We start from the raw sequence: 25,149 nt of genomic DNA, 5'->3' as shown, positions 1-25,149 counted from the left end.
TCCTCTTCCATTGCTTCCTGAATGCATTCCCTATTTGGGGAAGGTGACAAGAAATTCAAACAGCAGTTACCATTTTTTGGGCAACTGCCATTGTGTCAGACATCTGTCAGGTGTGTGCTCTGGTTTGGTTCTCTCATAAGTCCGGGGAGGTAGGAGCGACTCCCTCCAGTATAGAGATGTGGAAACTGAGGCTCAGAGAAGCAAGGGCACACAGGGAGGAAGTGGCAGACTTCACTCACAGTTGTGGGATCCTCTCTGGCTGACAGTGTGCTCAGCCTTCCACTCATGAATGATCTCATTGCTTTTGCTCTGTCTCATATAACCTCTACCATGACCTGATGGGGTAGTGCGATTGATAGGAAGCAGGACTCTTGCTAGGAGGTAGTAGTGTTATTATGCTTCACTGGTGATGAGAGAAATCAGATACTTGCTGAGCTCTGGGAGGAGGACAAGGTTCTGCCTGTAGTTAGGCAGGTGTGGAGTCATCCTGGTGATGTCTTAAAACATGCTCAATCAATTCAAAAGGGATTCTCTACTCCCTTCTGAAATAGTTCTCTCCTTTTCACAGTTCATCGTTGTTTTAACAAAAAAACCAAGCACCTCAGAGCTAAGAGTCTTGCCCACCTTCCACTTGTCCAATGCCTTCATTTTATCGTATAGCAAACAGACTCAGACAGTGGGACATGCCTGCCAAAAGCTACCCAGCCAGTTAGAGAACAGAGAGAGACAGACCCAAAACTCAGCTCTCCAGAGAACCTTTAGTCACATGCATTTCTTTTTATTGAGGGCTTGCTAGGTTTTGGCTATTTGTCACCATCAACCCATTTGCTTGCTACACCCACTTTGAGACAGGTCTTCCAGATGGGGAAACTGAGGCTCAAAGAGGCATGACTAGCTCTAGGTGACAGCTAAGAAGAGGCTGGGTCCGAGGCTGGAGTACTTTCCATTATCCCACCCTATCTCTCAGGCCCAAGATTGGAGAAGAGAAGGAAGGTGCCACACTGTTGTCTCCCGGGGCCTGAGGGAGGGGTAGGGCTCCCTCAGGTGAGCACCAGTGAGCACCACCCTGGAAATCCCCCAGGATTACTTGCCATATGAGTCACTCAAGCCCCAGGAAAAGTCATTTTGTCTTGTAAGTTGGTTGTTTTTCCTTCTGCTCAGAACAGCTGGCCCACCTTCTAGACCTGGGGGGTGGGGTAGTGGAGCAGCTCATTACAAATTTTGTACTCGAAGCAATTTGCATTCTATAATTAATGAATATTAAAATGCCTAATTACAAATGGAAACAAATGGCTTGGTGATGTTGAAAACAGGGCTGGGAAGGAGTGAGAGAAGGCCCAGAGGATGGTAAAGGGGGCTGGGAGGAGTAAGGCAGGGCCAGCGTGTTGTAGAGACAGCTGAGAATCCACCAGGTACACCTCCCTGACTCAGATCCTCAAGACTTTAAGGCTCAGGGACTCAGGCTCAGGGTCTTCATGTGAGTCCTTGCCTGAAATGGAACAGAACGGAGGCTGTGAGGTTCTGGAGCTCAGCTGAACTGGGTTTCTCATCTACTTACTAAAAAACCTCTGGCAAAAGAGCAGCCCTCCAAGGAATGGGGCCATTATGAGGTGGACCTGCCCCTTTTCTTCTGCCCACTCCCAGCCCCACAGAGTCTGCCTCTCACGGCTCCTTTTTATGAGCCCTAAGAAAGTGCTTACAGATAACTGAATTCACTGACTTCAGTCATCTCTTCAAGGTAGCAAACCTAATCACTTCACAACCTTCAGTGCCTTCCAGTTGTACTTAGAATAAACTCAAGATGACTTTCCACGTCTGAAGTCAGGGGTCAATAGCTTTTTTGTATAAAGAACCATGTAGTAAATATTTTAGGCTTTGCAAGTCACATGTGTGTTGTTGTTGTTGTTGTTATTGTTTGGTCTTACAGTATTCCTTAAAAACAAAACAAAACAGAACTTTAAAAATTTAAACATTCTTAGTCCTGTGGAAAATAGGCCGTGAGGGAGTAGATGTCTTTTTCTCTCCTTCTCCTGCTAAATACAACAAAAAATGCTGGAGGTTATATATAAAACAAACATAAGTCTGTGAAAGGTGGAGAGAAGGAGGCAGACCAGCTAGGAACCTGGGGGCCCATGGAGATATGGTGGCCAGTACCTTGGATTTTCTTTTTGCCTCATATGTTCTAAGCGTGGAGCTGAAGGAGCCAGCAAGTCAGAAATGCCAGTAGGTAAAGACCAAACAAAACAAAATAAAAACAAGCAACACAAAAACAACCCCAAACCCAAAGGCTGGTCTCTTCAGCCAGAGTCCCAGGAAAATGGCAGCCTATGAAGACAAAATTTTTAGACAATAATCTCTCTAGCCAAACATCACAGGAAAAACATGGTCCAATCCCAACCCAGTCTAACAAAGGCTAAGTAAGGAGCTAGACTTCCATTCTTACCAGACTGTAATGATACAGTCTGATAATACTGTCCTCCCCTTTCCTTACTGCAAGGATGTAAGAGAAGGCCAAGTGGGAAGAGTGGGATTCTACTTCCCCTGACAGTAATGAGCTATGCCTCCACTTTGCCCTGCTGGAACAGTGTCAGAGGAATCCAGATACAATAGAAGGTTTAAATAAGATCCAGAGTTAAAACACGATAACATAACACAATGCCCCAAGTCATCCAGGTTTCCACCAAGAATCACTTGTCCCACCAAGAACCTGAAAGATCTCAAACAGAATGCAAAAAAAGATCGCATAGATGCCATTACAAAGACAACAGGGATATTGGAAGTTAATGACAAATATGTTAAATTAGCCATCATAAAAATGCTTAAACAAGCAATTAAAGTACAAATGAGAAAAACAGAAAGTCTTATCAAAGAAGTAGAAGATATAAAGGAGAAACAAATGAAAATTATAGAACTGAAAAATACAATCAAAAAATTTTTTTGAAAACTCAGTGGATTGACTTGACTAGCAGATAGAGAGGACAGAGGAAATAACCAGTTAACTTAAAGATAGAACAATAGAAATTACCCACTCTGAACATCAGGAGACAAGACTGATAAAGAAAATAAGGGGCCAGAAGGAGACAAGAAAGAGTGGAACTGAAAAAGTGCTCAAAGAAATAATGGCTGAAAATTTCTCAAATTTGGTAAAATGCATAAATATACATATTTGAAAAGCTAAGCAAACTGCAGATTAAACACAAAGAAATCCATACCAACAATCATAGTTAAATTTCAACTTTTCAAGGAAAAAATCTTGAAAGAAAGAAATGACATCTTATTTATAGGGGAAACACAATTTGAATGATGGTGGAATTCTCATGAGAAACCATGGAGGCCTGGAGAAGGTGGCACACATTTTTTTAAGTGTTGGATGAAAAACAAAAACAAAAACAAAAACTGGGAATTCAAAATCCTGTGCCCAGTGGTTATCTTTTTGGAATGAAGGAGAAATTAAGACATTCTCATATGAAGGAAAACTAAGAGAATTGATTGCCAGTAGACTTATTCTAAAGACTGGCTAAAGGAAGTTCTTGAAACAGAAAGGGAATGATAGAAAAAGGGATTTTGGAACACTGAGAAGGAAGAAAGAATACAACACAAATATGGGTAAATGCAATAGACCTTCATTCTCATTTTGAGTTTCCTACATTATGTTAGATGGTTAAAGTAAAAATGACAGCACTATCTGATGTGGTCTTAAATGTATTTAGAGGAATATTTAAGAAAATTATGTTGCAGATGGGAGAAAATAAAAGGATATAAAGGGAGGTAAGGTTTCTATACATCACGTAAATGAGTAAAATGATCCATAAGTAGACTGTGATAAGTTATGCATACCTAGAGCAAACACTAAAAACTAGGCAAAGAGATGTATTTAAAAACACTATAGATAAATCAACATGGAATTTAAAAAATGTTGAAATAACCCACAAGAAGATAGGAAAAAGAAAACTGAAAAATGGAGATCAGAAAACAAAATAAAACATCTAACTTAAGCTCTAAAATACCAGTAATCACATTAAAGGTAAATGGTCTAAAAATACAAATTAAAAGACAGAAATTGGCAGAGTTGATTTAAAAATACGGACTCACTTAACATATACAAGAAACTCACTTAACGTATAATGATTTAGGCAAGTTGAAAGTAAATAAAAAGACATATGTGAATCAAACAAAAGCAGGAATATCTATGTTCATTTCAGAAAAAGTAAGCCAGAGAGAAATCATATATAATGAAAGGGTCATCCACCAAGAAGTCATAGCAGTCCTGAATATTTATGCATCAAACAGCAGAGCTGCAAAACGTCTAAAGCAAAAACCAATAGAACTAAAGGGAAAAATATAAAAATCCACAATTATATTTAGATACACTGAACTTCCTCTCTCAACAACTGCTATAACAATTAGAAAATTACTGGTTATAGAATAACTCAATGACATCATCTATTAAAATGATGTAGTTAACATTTATAGAACACATTGCCCAGCAACAACAGAATACACACTCTTTTCAAGTGCCTATGGAACACATACCAAGATAGACCATATCCTGGGGCATGAAAAAAACCTTAGTAAATTTAAAAAATTCAAATCATACAGAGTGTATTCTCTAGCTACAATAGAATGAAACTACAAGGCAATAACAAATAACAGAAAAATCTTTAAATACTTGGAAACCTCACAACACATTTCTAAATAATCCATGGATTAAAGAGGAAGTCTCAAGGGAAATAAAAAGTACACTGAACTGAAAGAAATAAAAATACAGTATATCAGAATTTGTGGGACACAGCTATCATAATGATCTATCCTTTCCTTATAATTTCTCTGCGTCTTTATATTTAATGAGGAGGAAAGTTATAGCCATGAATGCATTCATTAGAAAAGAAGTTTCAATTAATAATCTAAGATTCCACCTTAAGAACCTACAAAAAAGAGAACAAAATAAATCCAAAGCAAGCAGAAGAAAGGAAATTAATGCACTTAAAAACAGAAAGAAAAAAATACACAAAAGTCAATGAAATAAAAAACTGATATCTTGAAAACATCAAGAAAATTGGGGGAAAGAAAACTAGCAAGACTGATAAAAAGGAGAGAAGATACAAGTTATCAATATCAGGAATGAAAGAGGTTATATACAATGCAATTTGCAATGCCTAAAAAATAATGAAATACTTTGATGTTAAATCTAATAAAACACGCATGGGACATGTATGCTGAAAACTACAGAATGCTGATAAAGATATTTTTTTAAAGATTTTATATATTTTATTTGAGAAGGAGAGAGAGAGAGAGAGAGAGAGAGAGAGAGCATGAATAGGAGGAGGGGCAGAGAGAGAGGGAGAAGCAGAATCCCAACAGAGCAGGGAGCCCAACATGGGGCTCATCCAGGTCCCCAGGATCATGCCTGAGCCAAAGGCAGACACTTAACTGACTGAGCCAACCAGGTGCCCTCATGAAAGATATTTTTAAAAGATCTAAGTAAATGGAGAGACAAACTGTGTTCATGAATTGGAGGACTCAACATCATAAAGATCTCCATTCTCTTCAAATTGATATAAAGTTTTAGGATAATTCCTATTAAAACCTCAGCATGATATTTTTCTTTTAATATAAAGACAAGATCCTCCTGAATCTTATATGGAAGGGCAAAGGAACAAAGAGAAGCAAAACTTCTTTTGAAAAAGTAGAATAAAGTGGAAGGAGTCAATCTACCCTATTTCTAGATGAATATAGTTATGGTAATCAAGACTGTGGTGTTAGTAGAAGGACAGACCTATAGATCAATGGACAGAATAAAAAACCCAGAAATGACCCACATAGACAAGCTTATTTTAGTTTTTGTGTGGTTGTTGTTTTTTTGTGTTTTTTTGTTTTTGTTTTTGTTTTTGTTTTTTACAAAGAAGCAAAAGCAATTTAATGGAGAAAAGAGTTTTTCAACAAAGGGTGCTGGTACAATTGCACATTCACAGGCAAGAAAACAAACCTCACTGAAAGTCTCACACCTCATGCAAAAATTAACTCAAAATGTATCACAGAATTAATTGTGAAACATAAAGCCATAACACTTCTAGAAAAATACACACACACAAGAGAGAATCTTTGAGATTTGGGCTTGGCAAAATGTTCTTAAATTCTAAAAGTATGATCCATAAAAGAGAAAATGGTAACTTGGATTTCATCAAAATTAAAAACATTTGCTCTGTGAAAGCTCATTTGAAGAAGATGAGAAGACAAGTTACAAACTGGGAGAGAAAATACATTTGCAAGCCACATCTCTGACAAAAGTCTAATGTCTAGAATATATAAAGAACTCTCAAGCCTTAGTAAAAAAAAAAAAAAAAAAACCCAAATCATTCAATCAGAAAATGGGCAAAAGACATTAAGAGACATCCCACTGAAAAGGATATACAGATGGAAATGGAGCACAAGAGATATTCAGCACCACTAACTGCTAGAGAAATTCAAATGAAAACGACAGTGAAGGTATTGCTACATACATATCAGGATGTCCACATATAGATGTATGGACAACATCAAACGCTGTTGAGGGTGAATCACTCATACATTACTTTTGGGAATTTAAAATAGGACAACAACTCTGGAAAACAGTTTGGCAACTTCCTAAAGAAATTAAATATGCAAATATCATATGACCCAGAAATTATACCTTTGGCATTTTTTTTCGAAGAAGTGAAAATTTATGTTTACACCATAACTTGTATGCAGATGTTTATAGCAGCTGTTCATTATAGCTCAGAAATGGAAGCAACCCACATGTCCTCCAACAGGTGAATGGTTAAATGCACAATGGTATGTGCATACCATAGAATACTACTGTGCAATAAAAAAGGAACTAAATGTTGATACGTCAGCAATCTGGATGAATATGAGAAGGATGTTGAGTGGGGGAAAAACAGCCAATCCCCAAAGGTCACATACTATATGAGTTTATTGATGTTATATTCCTGAAATGACAGAAATTCTATAATGTATTCTAAAGAATTCTATAATGTAAAGGAATGGAGAATATGGTGGTTTCTGGGCATAAAGGAAAGGAGTCAGGTGGGAAGTGGGTGTGATTTAAAAGGGCAACAGAAAGATTTTCTGTAGTGAATCAAATGCTCTGTATCTTGATGATCAATGTATATATCCTGGCTATGATATTTTTTCTATAGCTTTCCAAGTTGTTTCCATTGGAGGAAACTGGTCAAAAGGTACACAGGATTTCTCTATATCATATTATTTCCTACAACTGCATGCGAATCTACAATTATCCCAAAATGTAAAAATAATAATAATAATAATAATAATAATAATGTTTTTTAATTTGGTTTCTTTTTTTAAAACTTTTTATTGTTATGTTAATCACCATACATTACATCATTAGTTTTTGATGTAGTGTTCCATGATTCATTGTTTGTGTATAACACCCAGTGCTCCATGAAGAATGTGCCCTCTTTAATACCCATCACCAGGCTAACATATCCTCCCATCCCCCTCCCCTCTAGAACCCTCAGTTTGTTTTTCAGAGTCCATCATCTCTCATGGTTCGTCTCCCCCTCTGATTTCCCCCCCTTCAATCTTCCCCTCCTGCTATCTTCTTTTTTTTTTTCTTAACATATATTGCATTATTTGTTTCAGATGTACAGATCTGTGATTCAACAGTCTTGCACAATTCACAGCGCTCACCATAGCACATACCCTCCCCAATGTCTATCACGTGGGCACCCCATCCCTCCCACCGCCCCCACTCCAGCAACACTCAGTTTGTTTCCTGAGATTAAGAATTCTTCATATCAGTGAGGTCATATGATACATGTCATGCAGAAGAATGATTGACTTATTTTGCTCAGCATAACACCCTCCAGTTCCATCCACATCATTGCAAATGCAAGATCTCATTCCTTTTGATGGCTCCATAATATTCCATTGTATATGTATACCACCTCTTCTTTATCCATTCATCTGTCGATGGACATCATGGTTCTTTCCACAGTTTGGCTATTGTGGACATTGCTGCTATAAACATCGGGGTGCACATACCCCTTTGGATCCCCACATTTGTATCTTTGGCGTAAATACCCAGTAGTGCAATTGCTGGATCGTATGGTAGCTCTATTTTCAACTTTTTGAGGAACTTCCATACTGTTTTCTACAGTGGTTACACTAGCTTGCATTCCCACCAACAGTGTAGGAGGGTTCCCCTTTCTCCGCATTCCTGCCAACATCTGTCATTTCCTGACTTGTTAATTTTAGACATTCTGACTGGTGTGAGGTGGTATCTCATTGAGGTTTTGATTTGGATTTCCCTAATGCTGAGCGATGTAGAGCACTTTTTCATGTGTCTGTTGGCCATTTAGATGTCTTCTTTGGAAAAATGTCCGTTCATGTCTTCTGCCCATTTCTTGATTGGATTATTTGTTCTTTGGGTGTTGAGTTTACTAAGTTCTTTATAGATTTTGGATACTAGTCCTTTATCTGATATGTCATTTGCAAATATATTCTCCTATTCTGTCTGTTGTCTTTTGGTTTTGTTGACTGTTTCCTTTGTTGACTGAAAAATGCAAAAGCTTTTTATCTTGATGAAATCCCAATAGTTCATTTTTGCTCTTGCTTCTCTTGCCTTTGGCGATGTTTCTAGAAGAAGTTGCTGCGGCTGAGGTCGAAGAGGTTGCTGCCTGTGTTCTCCTTTAGGATTTTGATGGACTCCTGTCTCACATTGAGGTCTTTCAAACATTTTGAGTCTATTTTTCTGTGTGGTGTAAGGAAATGGTCCAGTTTCATTCTTCTGCATGAGGCTGTCCAATTTTCCCAACACCATTTGTTGAAGAGACTTTCTTTTTTCCATTGGACATTCTTAACTGCTTTGTCAAAGATTAGTTGACCATAGAGGTGAGGGTCCATTTCTGGGCTCTCGATTCTGTTCCATTGATCTATGTGTCTGTTTTTCTGCCAGTACCATACTGTCTTGATGATGACAGCTTTGTAATAGAGCTGGAAGTCCGGAATTGTGATGCTGCCAGCTTTGCTTTCCTTTTTCAACCTTCCTCTGGTATTCGGGGTCTTTTCTGGTTCCATACAAATTTTAGGATTATTTGTTCCATTTCTTTGATAAAGTGGATGGTATTTTGATGGGGATTGCATTGAATGTGTAGATTGTTCTAGGTAGCATTGACATCCTCACAATATTTGTTCTTCCAATCTGTGAGCATGGAACGCTGTTCCATTTCTTTGTGTCTTCCTCAATTTCTTTCATGAGTATTTTATAGTTTTCTGAGTACAGATCATTTGCCTGTTTGGTTAGATTTATTCCTAGGTATCTTATGGTTTTGGGTGCAATTGTAAATGGGATCGACTCCTTAATTTCTCTTTCTTCTGTCTTGTTGTTGGTGTATAGGAATGACACTGTTTTCTGTGCATTGATTTTATATCCTGCTACTTTACTGAATTCCTGTATGAGTTCTAGCAGTTTTGGGGTGGAGTCTTTTGGGTTTTCCACATACAGTATCATATCATCTGCAAAGAGTGAGAGTTTGACTTCTTCTTTGCCGATTTGGTTGCCCTTGATTTCTTTTTGTTGTCTGAATGCTGTGGCTAGGAATTCTAATACTATGTTGAATAGCAGTGGTGATAGTGGACATCCCTGCCATGTCCCTGACCTTAGGGGGAAAGCTCTCAGTTTTCCCCATTGCGAATGATATTCACTGTAGGTTTTTCATAGATGGCTTTTATGATATTGATGTATGTACCCTCTATCCCTATACTCTGAAGAGTTTTGATCAAGAAAGGATGCTGTACTTTGTCAAATGCTTTTTCTGCATCTATTGAGAGGATCATATGATTCTTGTTCTTTCTTTTGTTAATATATTGTATCACGTTGATTGATTTGCAGATGTTGAACCAACCTTGCAGCCCAGGGATAAATCCCACTTAGTCGTGGTGAATAATCCTTTTAATGTACTGTTGGATCCTATTGGCTAGTATTTTGGTGAGAATTTTTGCATCCATGTTCATCAAGGATATTGGTCTGTAATTCTCCTTTTCAATGGGGTCTTTGTCTGGTTTGGGGATTAAGGTAATGGTGGCCTCATAAAATGAGTTTGGAAGTTTTCCTTCCATTTCTATTTTTTGGAACAATTTCAAAAGAATAGGTATTAATTCTTCTTGAAATGTCTGATAGAATTCCCCTGGGAAGCCATCTGTCCCTGGGCTTGTTTGTTGGGAGATTCTTGATGACTGCTTCAATTTCCTTAGTGGTTATAGGTCTGTTCAGGTTTTCTGTTTCTTCCTGGTTCAGTTTTGATAGTTGATACATCTCTAGGAATGTACCCATTTCTTCCAGGTTATCTAATTTGCTGGCCTATATTTGCTCACAATACATTCTTATAATTGTTTGTATTTCATTGGTGTTGGTTGTGATCGCTCCTTTTTCCTTCACAATTTTGTTGATTTGGGTCATTTCTCTTTTCTTTTTGATAAGTGTGGCCAGGGGTTTATCAATCTTGTTAATTCTTTCAAAGAACCATCTCTTAATTTCGTTGATCTGTTCTACTGTTCTTTTGGTTTCTAGTTTATTGATTTCTGCTCTGATCTTTATGATTTCTCTTCTCCTGCTGGGTTTAGGCTTTATTTGCTGTTTTTTCTCCAGCTCCTTTAGGTGTAGGGTTAGGTTGTGTATTTGAGACCTTTCTTGTTTCTTGAGAAAGGCTTATAGTGCTATATACTTCCCTCTTAGGACTGCCTTTGCTGCATCCCAAAGATTTTGAACAGTTGTGTTTTCATTTTCATTTGTTTCCATGAATTTTTTTAATTCTTCTTTAATTTCCTGGTTGACCCATTCATTCTTTAGTAGGGTGCTCTTTAGCCTCCATGTATTTGAGTTCTTTCTGACTTTCCTCTTGTGATTGAGTTTAGTTTCAAAGCATTGTGGTCTGAAAATATGCAGGGAATGATCCCAATCTTTGGTACCAGTTGAGACCTGATTTGTGACCTAGGATATGATCTATTCTGGAGAATGCTCCATGGGTTCTAGAGAAGAATGTGTATTCCATTGCTTTGGGATGAAATGTTAAAAATATATCTGTGAAGTCCATTTGGTCCAGTGTGTCATTTCAAGTCTTTATTTTCTTGTTGATATTTTGCTTAGATGATCTGTCGCTTAGATGATCTGTCCATTTCATTGAGGGTGGTGTTAAAGTCCCCCACTATTATTGTATTGTTGTCAATGTGTTTCTTTGCTTTTGTTATAAATTGCCTTATATAATTGGCTGCTCCCAAGTTAGGGTCATAGATATTACAATTGTTAAATCTTGTTGTGTAGACCCTTTAAATAGGATATAGTGTCCTTCCTCATCTCTTCTTACAATCTTTGGTTTAAAATCTAATTTGTCTGATATAAGGATCCCCACCCCAGCTTTCTTTTGGTGTCCATTAGCATGGTAAATGGTTTTCCATCCCCTCACTTTCAATCTTAGGGTGTCTTTGGGTCTAAAATGAGTCTCTTGCAGGCAGCATATCGATGGGTCTTGTTTTTTAATCCAATCGGATACCCTTTGTCTTTTGATTGGGGCATTTAGCCCATTTACATTCAGGGTAACTACTGAAAGATATCAATTTAGTGCCATTGTATTGCCTGTAAGGTAATTGTTACTGTATATTGTCTGTGTTCCTTTCTGGTCTATGTTGCTTTTAGGCTCTCTCTTTGCTTAGAGGACCCCTTTCAATATTTCTTGTAGGGCTGGTTTCATTTTTGCACATTCCTTTAGTTTTTGTTTGTCCTGGAAGCTTTTTATCTCTCCTTCTATTTTCAATGACAGCCTAGCTGGATATAGTATTCTTGGCTGTCTATTTTTCTCATTTAGTGCTCTGAATATATCATGCCAGCCTTTTCTGGCCTGCCAGGTCTCTGTGGATAGGTCTGTTGCCAATCTAATGTTTCTACCATTGTAGGTTACATACCTCTTCTCCGGAGCTGCTTTCAGCATTCTCTCTTTGTCTCTGAGACTCGTATGTTTTACTATTAGATGTCGGGGTGTTGACCTATTTTTATGGATTTTGAGAGGGGTTCTCTGTGCCTCCTGGATTTTGATGCCTGTTTCCTTCCCCACATTAGGGAAGTTCTCTGCTCTAATTTGCTCCAATATACCTTCTGCCCCTCTCTCTCTTTCTTCTTCTTCTGCGATCCCAATTATTCTAATGTTGTTTCATCTTATGGTATCGCTTATCTCTTGAATTCTGCCCTCATGATCCAGTAGTTGTTTATCTCTCTTTTTCTCAGCTTCTTTATTTTCCATCATTTGGTCTTCTATATCACTGATTCTCTCTTCTGCCTCATTTATCCTAGCAGTTAGCGCCCCCGTTTTGATTGCTATTAATGAGGATTAATAGCCTTTTTGATTTCGAGTTGGTTAGATTTTAGTTCTTTTATTTCTCCAGAAAGGGTTTCTCTAATAACTTCCATGCTTTTTTCTAGCCCAGCTAGTATCTTTAAAATCATCGTTCTGAACTCTAGTTCCAACATTGTACTAATGTCCATATTGAGTAGGTCCCTGCAGTCGGTACTACCTCTTGTTCTTTTTGTTGAGGTGATTTTTTTCTGTCTTGCCATTTTATCCAGAGGAGAATAGATGAGTGAGAGAACAAAATGCTAACAGGATAACAACGTCCCCAGAAAGTATACTCTAAACAAATCAGAAAAAACCTGAAGCCGGGGGAAAAGAAAGGGAAAGAACAGGAAAAAAAGAAAAAAGAAAAAGATAAAAACAAACAAAAACAGAACAAAACAAAACAAAACGAATATGATCAAATATGATCAAGCTGGTGCATAGATCAGTGCCACAAACTAGATTTTGGGTGTATTTTTTTCTGTTATAAGAAAGTGCCTCCCAAAATTTTAAACAAAGAAAAATTTATATATGTACAAAGTAAGGGTTTATACAATGAAGGGATGGAATATGACTGTAAAGATGAAAATTATAAAAAAATTTATAAAAGGAATTGATGAGATAAGAAGTTGTTTGCAAAAAGAAAGAAGAGGATTTACAAAAAAAAAAAAAGAAAGAAAAAAAAGGGAGAGAATGTGATCAGGCAGGAGACTAGAACAAAGCCATACACTAGAGATTCAGGGTATATTTTGAAATGTTAGAGGAAACTGTATCTCCAAATTTTAAAGAGAGAACAACTTATATATATATATATATATATATATATATATATATATATATATATATATATGCCGAAAATAAGGGTAACTACTATGAAGGGATAGAATATGATTCCAAAAATGAAAAATAAAAATGTTTTTAAAAAAGGGATTGATAAGATGTTGGTTGAAAAATGAAAAAGAAAAATTAAAAAAAAAAAGTTAAAGAAAATTAACTTTGAAAGACTAAAGTATCATGGTAAAAAAGCCATGAATTCTATGTGCAGTATTCCCCTAGCACTGGAGTTCTGCCATTCTCATTGATGGGTAAACTTGGTCTTGGCTTGCTGGCTGTTCGTCCTGATCTTCTGGGGGAGGGGCCTGTTGCTGTGGTTCCCAAATGTCTTTGTCAGAGGTGGAATTGCCCCGCCCTTGCTGGGGCCCTGCTAAGTAATCTGCTTGGGTTTGCTCTCGGGAGCTTTTGTTCCCTGCAAGCTCTCAGTACAGCTTTGGAGGACAAGAGTGAAAATGTCGGCCTCCCAATCTCCACCCCGGAGGAGCCGAGAACTTGGGGCCTCGCTCCTCAGTGCGCCCCCAGAGAAAAGCAGCCAAGCACTCCCGTCTCCCCAGTCTCCGGCTGCACTCCGTGCTCTCCTGGCCTGTGACCAAGCATTTCTATCTCTGGTGCACGACCCCACATGGAGTCTCCAAACTCAGCAGATCCCTGCGGTGCACTCTCATGCTGCTCCTCCCGGGGGAGAATGGGGAGTCTCCCCGGATCTGTTGCTTGTTGGGTCCCTGCTGGAGGAGCAGTGGCCCGACTGTGCCGCAGGTCACGATTTATGGCAACCCTGAGCTGCGAGCCCAGGCCTCGGCTCCGTCTCTGCAGCCGGCTTCCCCGCTGTGATACCCAGGAGCTCTGCCGCACTCAGGCACCCCCGGTCTTTTTGTGACCCCGAGGGTCCTAGGACCACACTGTCCCATGAGGGTTCCACCCCCCGCTTAGCCACTGGAGCGACATCCCTCAGCGGAGCCAACTTCCAAAAGTTCCGATTTTGTGCTCCGCGGCTCTATCACTTGCCAGAAGCAGCCGATGGACGCCCCCTCCCCCCCGCCGTCTATCCTCCCGAATATCGCCTTGGATTCACTTCTCCGCACGTCCTACCTTCCAGAAAGTGGTCGCTTTTCTGTTCAGAGAGTTGTTGCTATTCTTTTCTTCGATCTCCTGTTGAGTTCGTAGGTGTTCAGAATGGTTTGATCCCTATCCAGCTAAATTCCTGAGACCAGACGAAATCCAGGTCTCCTACTCCTCTGCCATCTTGCTCCGCCTCCCAATAATATTTTTTTTGAAAAAGCAAATGAACAGCGTTCAGACTGGATTTGGCTTGCAGATCATAGTGTACCAACTCTGGCTTAAGTGATTTGGTCACTCCCTTCCTCTCATGCGTTGCCTTGTGCTAGCTAACCTTGTTTTCTCCTGTCTCACTGAGCTTTGACTATCTGGCCTTCTCTGTTCCATAGACAGGCCAACACTGTTCCTCCCTCAGGACTTCCGTATTTCAGGCTCCTTCTTGGATAATGCTTCCCACTTGTATTCACCCAGGAGACTCCACTCATTTCTCAGAATTCACTCAGATGTTCAATGTATGCCTCCTTCACTCCATCCCCATTCACTTGGTTCGTTCTTCCTCTCACTTTTTTCACACCATGGGATAACCATTTTATTTATTTACTCATCAGTCACTTGTCTCCTCTCTAGAATATAAACTCCATGAGAGTAAGGCCTTGTCTCTTGTGTTTACTGCTACATTTTCAGCACCCAGCACATTTGGTTAGTGCTGAGTAGGTGTCCAGTAAATATTTTTTGAACGATCCAATGAAGGGCTTATGTAGGTAAGAAAGAAGCTGATAGTTTTAGTTAGGTTTCCTTTTGGGGAGTTGTGTTCATTCCTTTACCATTTGTACACTTGCCCTTCATTTTTGAAATGCTTACTATGTGCTGGGTTCTGAGCCAGGCACTTCCAGTGTGTTTTCTCTTAAAGTCTCCAGAAATGCCTCCATGAGAGGCACCGTTACTCCCGTGAGGATCTCTCTGAGGTGAACCACTTGCCGGCACCCTCAGGGTCACAAAGCTTGCATGGATTCAGGCCTGACTTCAGTCCTTGTTCTCTTGTCTCCAAGCTGCCCACCCCACTCCCACCTTTTAAAGAAAGGAAACGAAGGCCCAACTGGGTTCAAGGACTTGCCGAACACACAAGGCAAGTAAGCAGAAGTGCCTTGGGCAGGAGTTCTGATCTTCCTCCTTCTAGTATGGCGGCATGTCTCCCTTTTGCTCAGGGACATTTTCTCCTGACCAAGAGGAAGTCTTCTCTGACCAAGGTGTCCCTACTCCAGTAATGCCTAGTCACTCACCCTGGCAGGGTTTTTCTTTTCCCATTCAAATTCTCCTGTGCTTCTTAGTTTGTTCTATTACTAGTCCTCTGTCTGACAGATACGTAATATTCCTTAGCTCTCAGACTAGATTCTAAGCTCCTTCAAATTACCCACAACAGTAGCTGCCACTTGATGAGCACTCTGCTGAGCATTTGACGAATTTCGCTCCCTGTATTAGTTATCTATTGCCACATAATAAATCATCTCAAAACTGAGCAGCGGAAAAGGAAAAGCTCTCACTATCTCACATCATCTTTGAGGGTTAGAAATTCAAGAGTGGCTTAGCTGGATGGGTCTGGCCCCTCTGAGGTTGTAGTCAAGGTTTCAGCTGACTGAACTGGCCTGATTGGAGCTTGAGGGTCTGTTTCCAAGCTTACGCATGTGCTGTTGGAAGGTCAGCCTCGCTGGCTGTTGGCCAGAGGCTTCCGTTCCTTGCCCCATGGGACTCCCTCTACTGCTGCTCACAACATGGCAGTTTGAGTTCACCACAGCAAGTGATATGAAAGAGAGGGAGGGAGGCAGAGGGAAGCCTCAGTCTTCTATAATCTAATCTTAGAAGAGATATACCATCAGTTCTGCCATATGCTATTGGTCATGCCGACCGGCGCCGGTACAGTGTGGGAGGAGACTGCACCGGGTGTGAACGCCAGGAGGCAGGAATCACTGGGGACCATCTTTGACGCTGGATACAACTCTGTTTACTCCTTACAGTAATCCTATGAAGACAGATGAGGTTGAGTCACTGGCAAGAGGTTACACAGCTTGTAAGAAGCCAAGTTTGGATTCAGACCCAAAGTTAACACACAAACACACTATACATCCTGTCTGGCACTCAGATGGCTCATTGGAAAAGTAACAAGTGGCTACAATGTTGCAGACGCTATGCTGAGTGTGTGCTACAGCTGGGGACAAGGCAGGAAGGTCCATTGTATTATAAATTTTGCATTTTGGTGAGGGAGACAGATGATAAGCAGTGAAGTAATTGAAATAATATGCAAGTAAACTCAAATGACGATACTAGTAGATCTAGTCTGCCCTCACCCACCTGCGAGAACTCAGGGCTTGAAGTCCACACTGGATGAAGGGATGATCGTGTGGGGGCGATGGGAAAACCCACTTCATCTGCTCAGAACACCTCTCCCATGGTCACAGACTGAATGCAAGTTTAATTTTAACTCTGCCTTTCATTGCTGTGTTATGTTAATCAAGGAACTTCATCTCTCTGAGCCTCAGTTTCCCATCTGTAAATCATCATCAAGTTTGCCTTCAGCTAGAAAACGTGTTAATGTGAAGGGTAGTAAGTATGGTGGGTGGAGCCCCAAGTTGGGATGGGGGCCCTGGCTCTGTACCCTCTGCTCCAATGTGCTGGGTTTTGGGGGGACACCCTCCTCCATCTCTGAGCCTCAATTTTAAAGTAAGAAAATTAAGTCAGCTCTAAATCCATCTTTGCTCCAATGTCCTGAGACGGGAAATCCATCAGTCAGTAGTGACGGAGGAGTGGAGTGAGTTTCCTGAGAGTTAGCTAAGAGCTACAGAGCCAGAAAGCCTGGAAAGCCCTACCCCTGACACTTCTCCTCAGTTTCCTGATCTGTAAAATGGGACTAATGATACTTCCCACCAGAATTGGCTTCCTGTGGGCACTGTACCAAATCACCACAAACTGTGTGGCTGAAGACGATGAAAATGGACTCTTTCTCAGTTCCAGAGGGCAGAGGTCTGAAGTCATGGTGCTATGAGGGTCCTGCTCCCTCCAGGGGCTCCCTTGCTTCCTTCCAGCTTCTGGAGGTTGCAGCATTGACTGACTTCATGGCCACATGGCTGAAATCTCTGCTGTGCCTTCACATGGACTTCTCATCTGTGCGAGTCCTCTCTGTGCCGCTATCTTATGAGGACATCCATGACCATTCAGATCTACTTGATCATCCAGCTAGTCCACGTAATGCAAGGACTTTAATTTAATCACATCCACCAAAACTTTACCATCAAAGGTGACATTCACAGGTTTCGGGGGTCAGGACAGAAACATATCTTGGGAAGCCATTATCAGCCTACCACACTACCTCATAGGTTTGCTGTAAGGACTAAGTAAAAACAGGTTAAGTGTTTCGATCTTGCCTAGATTACAGAACATACTTTTTTAAAGAATTAAAGTGGTAGGGAATTAGCTGGGGATGGGAAAAACTAGGAGTGATTCCGTGCCCCAGATCCCTCCTGTCACCTGGTAAGAAGGTCAGCCATTCTTTCCAGTGCTCATCCTTGAGTCTCTGCGGTTGGGCAGACCCAGCCCCGAGTACCCGTAAGTGGCTCCCAAATGACCCTGTGACCAGGTGCCCTCCTGTCTGACCCTGAGTGTTCTGAGACAAGCAGGGGCATCCTCTGACCTTGTATTAATATTTACGGCACCTCACTCACGTGGAAAATTGATTTTTCTTCTTAAGCACAAAATGTAGCCAGTTTTATAACCTTTCTGCAGCTTGACAAAGGCCATTTATAACCCACTTTCTCCGTCACCCTCCCTGGCGCCAGTCTTAAATGTCTCGAAGAACTCTCGTGCATTTGTAATTATGAATTCTTCTTAGGCAAAATTTGATTTCCAGGAGGGCTGACCTTTTGTTGTTGTTGTTGTTGTTGTTGTTATGGTAGTCCTTGTAAATTGATTTTTGTGTGTGTGTTTGTTATTGATGTTGTTCAGGATGGTGACTTGGGGAAGGGGCTAGGGGCAGGGCGTGTGTGTATCATGGGGCCATTTTAATCAGTGATGTCCAGTGATGGATGAGGAGGGCTGAGCTCTGGGTGTTCATCTCTGTGGACAGGAAATGCCAGCAGGATGACTGAAATTAAAACCTTGTACCTCGTTTTCAGTCCTGGATGCAGGAGAGTTGGTCCTGCTTCTCCGTCTGTCAGACAGGAAAAGATGAGCTCAGCTCATCAAATGATGGAAAAGAAATAGCCAGTTGTCCCTACGGAATAGGATCTTCCCTTTATGGAGAACTTAGTAGATGCCAGGCACACTGATAAAAGCATTTGGCTGAGGTCACTCAAAATTGGAGTCATTGGGGTTTTTTAGGGACCGGAGGGCTGCTGGTTTGGTGACCTGGAGAGAGGTGCTCATGGCCAGGCAGAGGATCTGAGGCACCTGCGGAGGACCTTGCCTATCATCTTCAGGGAGATTCAAGGTGTTGCTGTTGTTGTGGAAAATGCATTCATTTATTTAAGCTGGGGAGGGATGATTTAGAAATAGCACTCTGTTGTCCATCAGGAGGATGGTGTGGAGGAGACCAGACTGGAGTTTGCAGACTCCTGCTATGGGCATGCAGGAGTCCCATTCAGGACCCTGGAGACAGGGATGGAGACAAAGAGACAAATTCAAGACAGGAAGGAAGAGAACTCATATGTGACAAGTACCAAGTTGTGTGTGGAATTCTGAAGTAAGGTGTACACTCCCAAGATCCAATTTAAGCTTGACAACAAATCCACAGGGTTAGGTGCCATGCCCATTTAACAGATGAAGAGACTGAGGCTCAGAGATGGTGAATAACTTGCCCCAGATCACAGAGGGAGAAGAAGAAGAGATGGAATATAAATTCATAACAGGAGGAACTCTTTAAAATATATCTGGCTGCCGGCCAGAGTGATTTTTCTTACCAGTGGCAGACCCTATTGGACCATAATACATGCACTAAAGACAATGGTTCCAGCATTGTCAATAGGAAGAGCAGCTAACACTTGCTGAAATTTTGCCATGTGGGCTGCAGTGTTCTGAGCACGTTGCTGATGGTACCTCCTTGTATTCTCACACATCTACCAGGTAGATACTGACAAAAGTCCCATTTCGTGGGCGGGCACACTGAGGATCCAAGAGGCCACATAGCTCTGAATTGGCCAAACAGGACTTTGATGGAAACTGTCTCTGTGGTCCCTGCCGCATGCCCCTTTTCAGAAGGTGGGGGGAGAAGACTTGAGGGGACCCACCACCTCCTGGGCCATGACCGCCCTGTTGCTCTGTCTCCCCTGAGCAGTGCCCGGAGGAGCTGAGGCCCATGAAGGACGGCTCCGGATGCTACGACCACTCCAAAGGTATCGACTGCTCGGACGGCTTCAACGGTGGCTGTGAGCAGCTGTGCCTGCAGCAGACGCTGCCTTTGCCCTATGACGCCACCTCCAGCACCATCTTCATGTTCTGCGGGTGAGTGTTTGTCCCTGAGGCCCAGCCACTCCCTGCACAGCAGCGGGCAGGAGATGTGGGGAAAGGTCAGGAGCTACAGTCAGGCCAAGGCAGGCCTGACCTTCAACGAAATGCCTTTCTCTGTCTGCTCTTTCAGCCCAGGAAGCAAAAGGCAACAGGATAACCTTCTATTGGGTATTGGGAAGAAGAAAGGAAGAAGTAAAATAAATAATTGATTAATGGTTATAATAAATGGAATCCATGCTCAGGCTGTGTCCTAGGGTCAGCACAGTTTTGTGCTGAAGCCCCCTGCCCCTTCTGCATCTCCCCTACAGCCCTGGCCAGTGTAGTTTGGAGACCAGACCAGGCACCTTGAAGGTGTCATTGAAAACCCAGCAGGTGTGCGTTAAGGACACAGGCTTAGGCCAAGCTTTCAACCCTGTTTCTGCGGGAATTTAGTAGCGCCCATTCAGGGATGGCCTCTAACGCCCTATCTGTAAGGTGAACCGAGTGGGGGCGGGGAGGCGTGAAGGAGGCCATGCAGCCCTATGCTAAAACGTCAATGGCATTTTAAAATTCGTCTGAGACTGAAAGAAGGGGCACATTGGGACCAGCTTGCTGAGTGGTCTGGGACAAGTCGCTTTTCCTCTCCGGGTGCTGTCTGATCACCTGTAAAATGAGAGCTTTGGACAACGATGCCTACCATTCCTTCCAGTTTACCTTGTTTTCCATTCAGAGGACCTCAGTGGGAGTTACCTCGCTCCAGAATGGCATCCCACGGAGGGCTTGGTCCTCAGCAATCACTCAGGGGAATGGATGCACTCTTTCCTCTCTGCTTTGCTCTCCTCCTGGTGACATCGCCGTTTTTAAAGATGCGCTCATCCTTTGACATTCTGTGACTCAGACAAATAATCCCGTGCTTGTGCAAGAATGTCAGTCATTGAAATACGCTCTGTGCTTTACTGAGATAGAAAAACAGAATGAGATTTAACAAGAAACTTTTCAGTCCTATGTCTTATGAAAAAGAGGGTGGGGGAGCATGTATAAATTTAATCCCAGTTTGAAAGAAAATGAATTTTACCTGCAGGGTTCTAATCCAGGGCTCCAGTGTTCCTTCTGGGACATATTTCAGGGTCTCCCCCTTTACCCCAGTTACAATGGGGCTGCAGGTGCCTTTGAGCAGGTCTTGGAGCAGCTTGCTGGAGGCCCTAGATATGTATCAGTAAAATAAATAAGAAATAAATTAGTGTATGCAGACCTGAATTTATAGCTGTCTCTCCTCAGCTTAAGTGACTACAGGGCAGTGTTGAGTAAATTATGCATGGGCTTAGATCTGAGGCTTGAATACAGAATCAGCTGTGTTCTTATCATTATTTTTCTCCCTGCGTACTTGGTATGTGTGGGGGGGCAGTCCTTCTGTTGCAAATAACAACAGTAACAGCCACAGGGACAACAGTAGTGGACTTGGACACAGAAATGGTCAGCACCTTCTGTCCGTAGCACACTGCAGCGGTCAAGGGGAGGCGGCAGACTTGGGTTCTCATCCGAGCGCTACCAATAATTCTCTCTTGGATGTTGGGCAAGCCTCTGAGGACCCCTGCTCTTCAGTTTCTTCGTCTCTAAACTTTTCATAAAATCTACTTCAATACAAAGATGGTTGGGAAGAATGCAACATATTTACTGTTTATTACTCCATTAAGGTTAAGTCACGTGCCCAAGGTCACATGGCTAGTAATGTAGCTCCCTACCTTCTTGCTGTGTGACCTTGAGCAAGTCACTTAACATCTCTGTGCCTCCCCTTCCTCATCTGTAAAATGGAGAAGGTAATTGTTATCTCTTTATGGAATTGTTGTGAGGACTAAAATGCATTACCTCACAACTTATATGAGTATCTGTAAAGTGCTTCTGAACAGCACTTTTTGAAGTACAGTTGAAATGCAATATAATATTAGTTTCAGATGTACATCATGGGGATTCGACATTTATATACATTATGAAATGCTCACCACAATAGGTGTAGTTAACATCTGTCACCATACAAAGTTATTACACTGTTATTGACTGTATTTGCTATGTCATGCTTTGCAACTCCATGACTTATTTATCACTGGAAGTTTCTTCCCCTCGATCCCCTTCTCCTATTTCACCTGGCCCTCCGTCTCCCCTCCCCTCTGGCAACCACCAGTTTGTTCTCTGTATTTATGACTCTGTTTCCGTTTTATTTTGTTTGTTTTGATTTTTAGATTCCACAGATAAGGCAAATCATTTGGTATTTTTCTTTCTTTGACTACTTTCACCAAGCGTAAGACACTCTAGATCCATCCATGTTGCTGCAAATGGCAGGATTTAAAATTTTTTTTTTATGGCGGAGTAATATCCCATTGTGTATATATGTCACATCTTCTTTATCCATTTGTCTGTGGATTGACACGGGGCTGCTTCCGTATTTCGGCTATTGTAAATAATGCTGCAACAAACATCAGGGTGCATGTATATTTTCATATTAGTGTTTTCATTTCCTTCAGGTAATATCCAGAAGTAGAATTCCTGGATCTTAGGGTGCATCCTGTTTTCCACAGTGGCTGCACCAATTTACATTCCCACCAACAGTGCACTGAGGTTCCCTTTCCTCTACTTCTTCGTCAACACCTGCTCTTTCTGTCTTTTTGATACTAGCTATTCTCACAGGTTTGAGGGGCTATCTAGTTGTGGTTTTGATTTGCATTTATTTAGTGATGTTAAATGTCTTTTCCTGTGTCTGATGGTCACTTACCAGCATCTTCTTAGGGAATATGTCTATTCAGGTCCTCTGGCCATTTTTTAATTGGATTGTTTGTTGGGTTTTTTTGGGTGTTGATATATCCAGTAAGGGGTTAATATCCAAAAGATATGAGGAATTCTGGAAGTTGTAAATAGGTTATAATGGGTGGGACTTTGCTGTGAGCTCTTGAAGCCCATCCAAATGCTGGTAAACAGGACAAAAGAGAAAATAAAATCCAGGTCTCCTAAAACCAACTGCAGTGTCAATGCGTTTTGGAAATTGCCTATTAAGGATGCAAATGAGAAGTTACCCACACTTGTTAGAAGCACTATAAACAAAACAATGAAAGCCATTAGCAGGTACTTGTGAGAAAGTTGGTGGAGAGAAGTGGCAAGACTTGAATTAAGCAAGGAAAACAAACCTTTGCTCAAGGAGACCTTCCGAATTTGCTCAGAGCTCTATGACCTCTCTGAATTTCCTGGGTAGGGGCATGTGTAATAAACCTCTCCACAGCCAGGACAGTCCCAGCAGCCAACTCTTATGAAGTGCCTCCTTCGGGCCATGACTGTGCAAAGTGCTTTGATTACAATAGGCTATTTAATTCTCATAACTCTACAAGGGAGGCACTATGATGATCCCCAGTTACCATCAAGAAAACCAGGCATGTGGTGGCTCTGTGACTTGCCCAAGGTCACACAGCTGGTAAATGGAGGCTTTAGGGTTTCCACCCAGGCTGTGTGGCTCTAGTATGTGTCACTCCTGGCCTCTGGCCATTTCTAGTGCTATGTGATCTTAAGCAAGTCACTAAACTTCTCTGAGCCTTCCCTTTCAAGTGGACTCAGATGGGATTGTGAGGATGAGTGAAATAATGCATGCACGGGGCTAGGGCATGTAAGCACCCAGGAAATGGTAGTTACAGCTAGTCGAAGAGGTATAAAACCATCTAATTTCATCATTCAGTGACTGTACCGTGGGTCTTGGCTACCATCTCTAGCACCTGGAACAGTGCCTGGCACATAGGTGCTCAAGTAATCATTGTTAAATGATGTTCCTCAATTAACGTGGCTAAAGAAGTTGTTTCCGGTCTAGTTTTTCCAGCTGTAATTCCAGCTTTCTCCCTTTTCCTGAATTAGGGCCCATGGCTTCAGCTTCTGGAATTTTGACAATGTTGTTCCTTTTGCCTCTCCTCTCCTCCTCCCTGGTACCATCAAGCCCTGCCCCCTTGCCTGTGGCCATTTAGCTTAGACAGCTCTGTTTCATCCTCCAGACTCAGTGTAGATAGAACCTTCTCCAACAAGTCTTCTCTGAGCCCCGTGGGGTGCAGGAGTGAGGTGTGCAGTTACCCCGGAGCTGGGTAGTAGAATACTATCCTCACCCTTTCAAGTGGACGCTACTTAAATATTGGCTCGGTATTTATCAAGGGGGGTTAGGGCATGCAAAGAAAGGACTTTCTTTTCTTGTTTTATTTTGGTTTGTATTTTTTCATTTCTACCCACAAGACCCTCGTCCAAGGGAGAGGCCCATTTGCCTGTAGGCTTGAATTCCAGCTTATCCCGTTGAAATCTGGACACCTCTTGCAGACTGGACCTGTAGCTAGCTGCCCTGATCTTCAGCCCCTAGTCAGGCCAAGGTCTGCACAACTGAGTAAAGTACCTTGCTCTGGGGTCGCACAGCTAGCATCACCCCCGCCTCCGCCGCCCCGAGCTTTTCTCTGTGGTCACCCTATTGCTCTTTTGACTTACCTGCTTTCCTGTGTGGTCCTCATCACACTGTGAGCGCCTCTTGGTCAGGGACTAGGTGATAGTCACCTGTGGATCCCCTTTGTCACTCCCCACTATTTGGCTCCAGAACTTCCTCAAAACGGTATTTGTTGAATTAAGGAATTCATCTACCTAGGATTTCTTGTACCTACTCTGTGCCTGGTCTTTTGTGGGATGCTGAGAATGCAAAGAGGGTTGAGTATAAGTCTTTGCCCACCCAGGACAGAGGGGACACAGAGGAGGACACTGAGGACAGGCGGCCAAGCCTTACTTGGTCCCAATTGATGTTGATAGAGCACAGGTACCAGTGTGGTAGAGAGAGGCAGGTGAATTTGAGAGAGGTGGAGAAGGTCATTGGAAAGTAAGCTGAAGCATTTAAAATGAATCTTAGAGGTGAGGGAGCAGCACCTCCCTGGAAGACCTGGGTAGGTTACCTAGCAACCAAGTTTGTATCATTGGTATAGTGCATTTATACTGCATCCTGTGCATTCTTCTATGAGCACTTAGTATTATCCACATAAATCCAACCTATAAAAAGAACAAACAGGTAATAGAAAGATAAGATGACCAGAGCCATTTGTAAGGAGAGAAACAGAAAGGGAGGAAATGGTTTCAGGAGCCTGACATGGGGGAGTTGCTCAATGTGAGATAAATTGAGTTCTCTGCTTCTTGGCAACTGAAGTAAACAGGAAAAAAAAAAACAAAAACAAAAACAAACCGAGGGTGGATTATGTAGTTGTCCTGGCTTGACAAAAGGAAGGTTGTGGTTTTTGTTGTTTTGTTCTGTTTTGTTTGTTTTAAGGGGCAAACACCTTTTCCTGACATAATATGCTAAGAGAGATGTTCCCTGTATATTTTTAAATAAATTGTGATCAAATCCATTAAT

At 41.7% G+C, this 25,149-nt stretch overlaps 1 protein-coding gene across 3 annotated transcripts in view; it reads left to right on the top strand.

Moving 5' to 3' along the window:
- ASTN2 (astrotactin 2) overlaps positions 1 to 25,149 on the top strand; it is a 904,520-nt gene that overhangs the window by 553,356 nt on the left and 326,015 nt on the right. For all 3 annotated transcript variants that reach the window (XM_028107899.2, XM_028107897.2, XM_028107898.2), the window contains one exon: positions 19,597 to 19,763. In XM_028107899.2, coding sequence (XP_027963700.1) covers positions 19,597 to 19,763 — 167 coding nt within the window. The remainder of the gene's footprint in view (positions 1 to 19,596; positions 19,764 to 25,149) is intronic.

This window comes from Eumetopias jubatus, unplaced genomic scaffold (genome assembly GCF_037043125.1).
Source record: "Eumetopias jubatus isolate StellerSeaLion01/CBP00866 unplaced genomic scaffold, mEumJub1_p1.0 scaffold_15, whole genome shotgun sequence".
NCBI classification, from domain to species: domain Eukaryota; kingdom Metazoa; phylum Chordata; class Mammalia; order Carnivora; family Otariidae; genus Eumetopias; species Eumetopias jubatus.
Note: the sequence above shows the minus strand (reverse complement) of the source record. Positions and strands in the feature narration are given on the sequence as shown.